The 2,595-nt window shown below is 51.9% G+C and overlaps 1 protein-coding gene across 1 annotated transcript in view; it reads right to left on the minus strand.

Moving 5' to 3' along the window:
* Positions 1-2,595, minus strand: part of TMEM120B (transmembrane protein 120B) — a gene marked incomplete at its 5' end in the record, with an annotated part of 91,966 nt that overhangs the window by 43,007 nt on the left and 46,364 nt on the right. Inside the window, one exon of the mRNA XM_011948593.1 lies at positions 2,255-2,373. Coding sequence (XP_011803983.1) covers positions 2,255-2,373 — 119 coding nt within the window. The remainder of the gene's footprint in view (positions 1-2,254; positions 2,374-2,595) is intronic.

Below are 2,595 nucleotides of genomic sequence, written 5' to 3' on the forward strand. Positions count from 1 at the left end.
GGGAGGCTGAGGCAGGAGAATCGCTTGAACCCAGGAGGCAGAGGTTGCAGTGAGCCGAGATCGCGCCACTACACTCCAGCCTGGGCGACACAGCGAGACTCTGACTCAAAAACAACAACAACAACAGTAACAAAAAACAACAACCAAGCATGGTGGTGCACGCCTGTAGTCCTAGTATTCATGAGGCTACGGTGGGAAGACTGCTTGAGCCCAGGAGACCAAGGCTGTGGTGAGCCATGATTGCGCCACTGCACTCCAGCCTGGGTGACAGAGCAAGACCCTATCTCAAAAAAAATTAGACCAGGCACAGTGGCTCACACCTGTAATCCCAGCACTTTGGGAGGCCAAGGCAGGAGGATCGTTTGAGGTCAGGAGTTTGAGACCAGCCTGGCCAACATGGTGAAACTCTGTCTCTAGTAAAAGAACAAAAATTAGCTGGGCGTGGTGGTGGGCACCCGTAATTCCAGATACTCGGGAGGCTAAGACAGGAAGGAGAATTGCTTGAACCCAGGAGGCAGAGGTTGCAGTGAGCTGAGATTGTGCCGCTGCACTCCAGCCTGGGTGACAGAGCGAGACTCCATCTCTGAATGAATGAATGAATGAATGAATGAATGAATGAACATAATTTTTAAAAATAGAAATAAAGGAATAACTTACAGATTACCAAGAGGACAGACAGAAAGCCCCTGAAAGCATAAGCAGTTGACCAGTCAAGGTGTTATTCTTTGGTAACATGGAACTCTCAAAACTAGAAAACAAGTCAGCAGAGATATCTCAGAATGGCAGGGGTCCTTAGTCTAAGACCCTAACTCACAGGTCAACCTTCTAACCCAGCACTTCTCAACTGGGAACAGCCGGCAATGCCTGGAGACATCTTGGTGGTCACACCTGGGGCGGAAGTGCTACTGGCATCGGTGGGCAGAGGCCAGGGATGCTACTCACTATCCCACAGTGCACTGCACAGCCCCCACAGACCCATCAATAGTGCTGGGGTTAGCCATGTGCCCATCTGTGAAGCAATCACTGAGAATCTGAAAAACTCTAGACTGAAAAAACTCTAGACTCTGAGTCCTGCCATTACCAAGACATGTTTTTCCAAAGCCACGTCTGGTGACATGTTTGCATGGGGCCATCCACACTCTCTACCCCTTAGTTGCAGACCTCCATTTTCAAAATGGCCAGCCACACTGAGAGCTATAATGAGGACCTTCCTCCAAAATTGTCCACAAGGGAAGAGTTGACCAGGAGTCCCAGATTCTAAAATAGAGGCCTAGCTAAGTGACCTGGGACCAGTCACTCGGAGCCTCAGTTTCCCTGCCTGACAAGGGGGTCACTGCATCCACGGGCCCTTTCACATACCAGGCAGGAAGGGACTTCCCAGACCTGGAGAAGTCAGGAAATGAACACGATCCAGGCCTGGGGAACCGAACTAAGCTATGAGCTCAAGCACATCTCCACCAGGGATGGTAACCTAGTGGCCACTACACCAGAGACCCCAGCGGGGAGGACACTCCACACCCACGAAAGGACACTGACTGTTTACTTGTCCAGCAGGGCACCTTCCTATAACAGCACCCACCTTTCCCCTGGGAACTACTCATCTTCTTCTCCCAGCACCCACATGGCTGTCCCTCCACTTCCCAGGGCCACAGACTGAGCACACGGCATGGGGCTGTCCAAGCAGCTTCTCAGTGATTGGTTCACAAATGGGCATTCAACCAATCCCAGCCAATGAGGACTGAACCCAGAATGTCGGCTGAAGTACTGGGAAAAAGAAACTCTTGGCCAGGCACAGTGGCGCACGCCTGTAATCACAGCTACTTGGGAGGCTGCGGCAGGAGAATCACTTGAACCCAGGAGACAGAGGTTGCAGTGAGCCGAAATCACGCCATTGCTTTCCAGCCTGGGTGACAGAATGAAAGACTTCATTTCGAGAAAAAAAAAAAAGAGAGAAACTCTCCTTCAGCCAGGGTGGCACAGCTAGCAGGAAGCAAGGTTGGAGAATATAAGCCTGGCACTGTTGGTGGAGGGGACAGTCACCCTGAGAGTGACACCAATCCAGAGGAAGGCAGAATTTAGAGGGAAAAAAACAGATGCCCCAAAACACCCTTTGACCCCTGGATCCAGTGATGCCGGAAGCAACTCCCAGTCCTGTCTTTTTCCACTGAGATTGCCATTCTCTGCTTCAGCCTGTTTTGAGTTGGGCTTCTGTCCCTCAGAACCAGGGCAGCCCACAGGCTGCAGCCGCACCTACCTCTGGAGTGTGAGCTTCAAGTCCTTGAGGTGCTTCTTCTGCTTACTGATGGAACTGCTACACAGCGTCTGCAGCGCAGCCAGCTCCTCCAGCTTCTGCTTGTAGATCCTGTGCGTCTCCTGAAGGACAGGGGACCCCGGGGAAAGGTGTGCGGGAGAATGTGAACAGGTCATTTTTTCTTTTCTTTTTTTTTTTTTTTTTGAGAGAGTCTCGCTCTGTCACCCAGGCTGGAGTGCAGTGGCATGCTCTCAGCTCACTGCAAGCTCCGTCTCCTGGGTTCGAGCGATTCTCCTGCCTCAGCCTCCCAAGTAGCTGGGATTACAGGTGCCCACCATCACGCC

This window comes from Colobus angolensis, unplaced genomic scaffold, assembly GCF_000951035.1.
Source record: "Colobus angolensis palliatus isolate OR3802 unplaced genomic scaffold, Cang.pa_1.0 Scaffold28, whole genome shotgun sequence".
NCBI classification, from domain to species: domain Eukaryota; kingdom Metazoa; phylum Chordata; class Mammalia; order Primates; family Cercopithecidae; genus Colobus; species Colobus angolensis.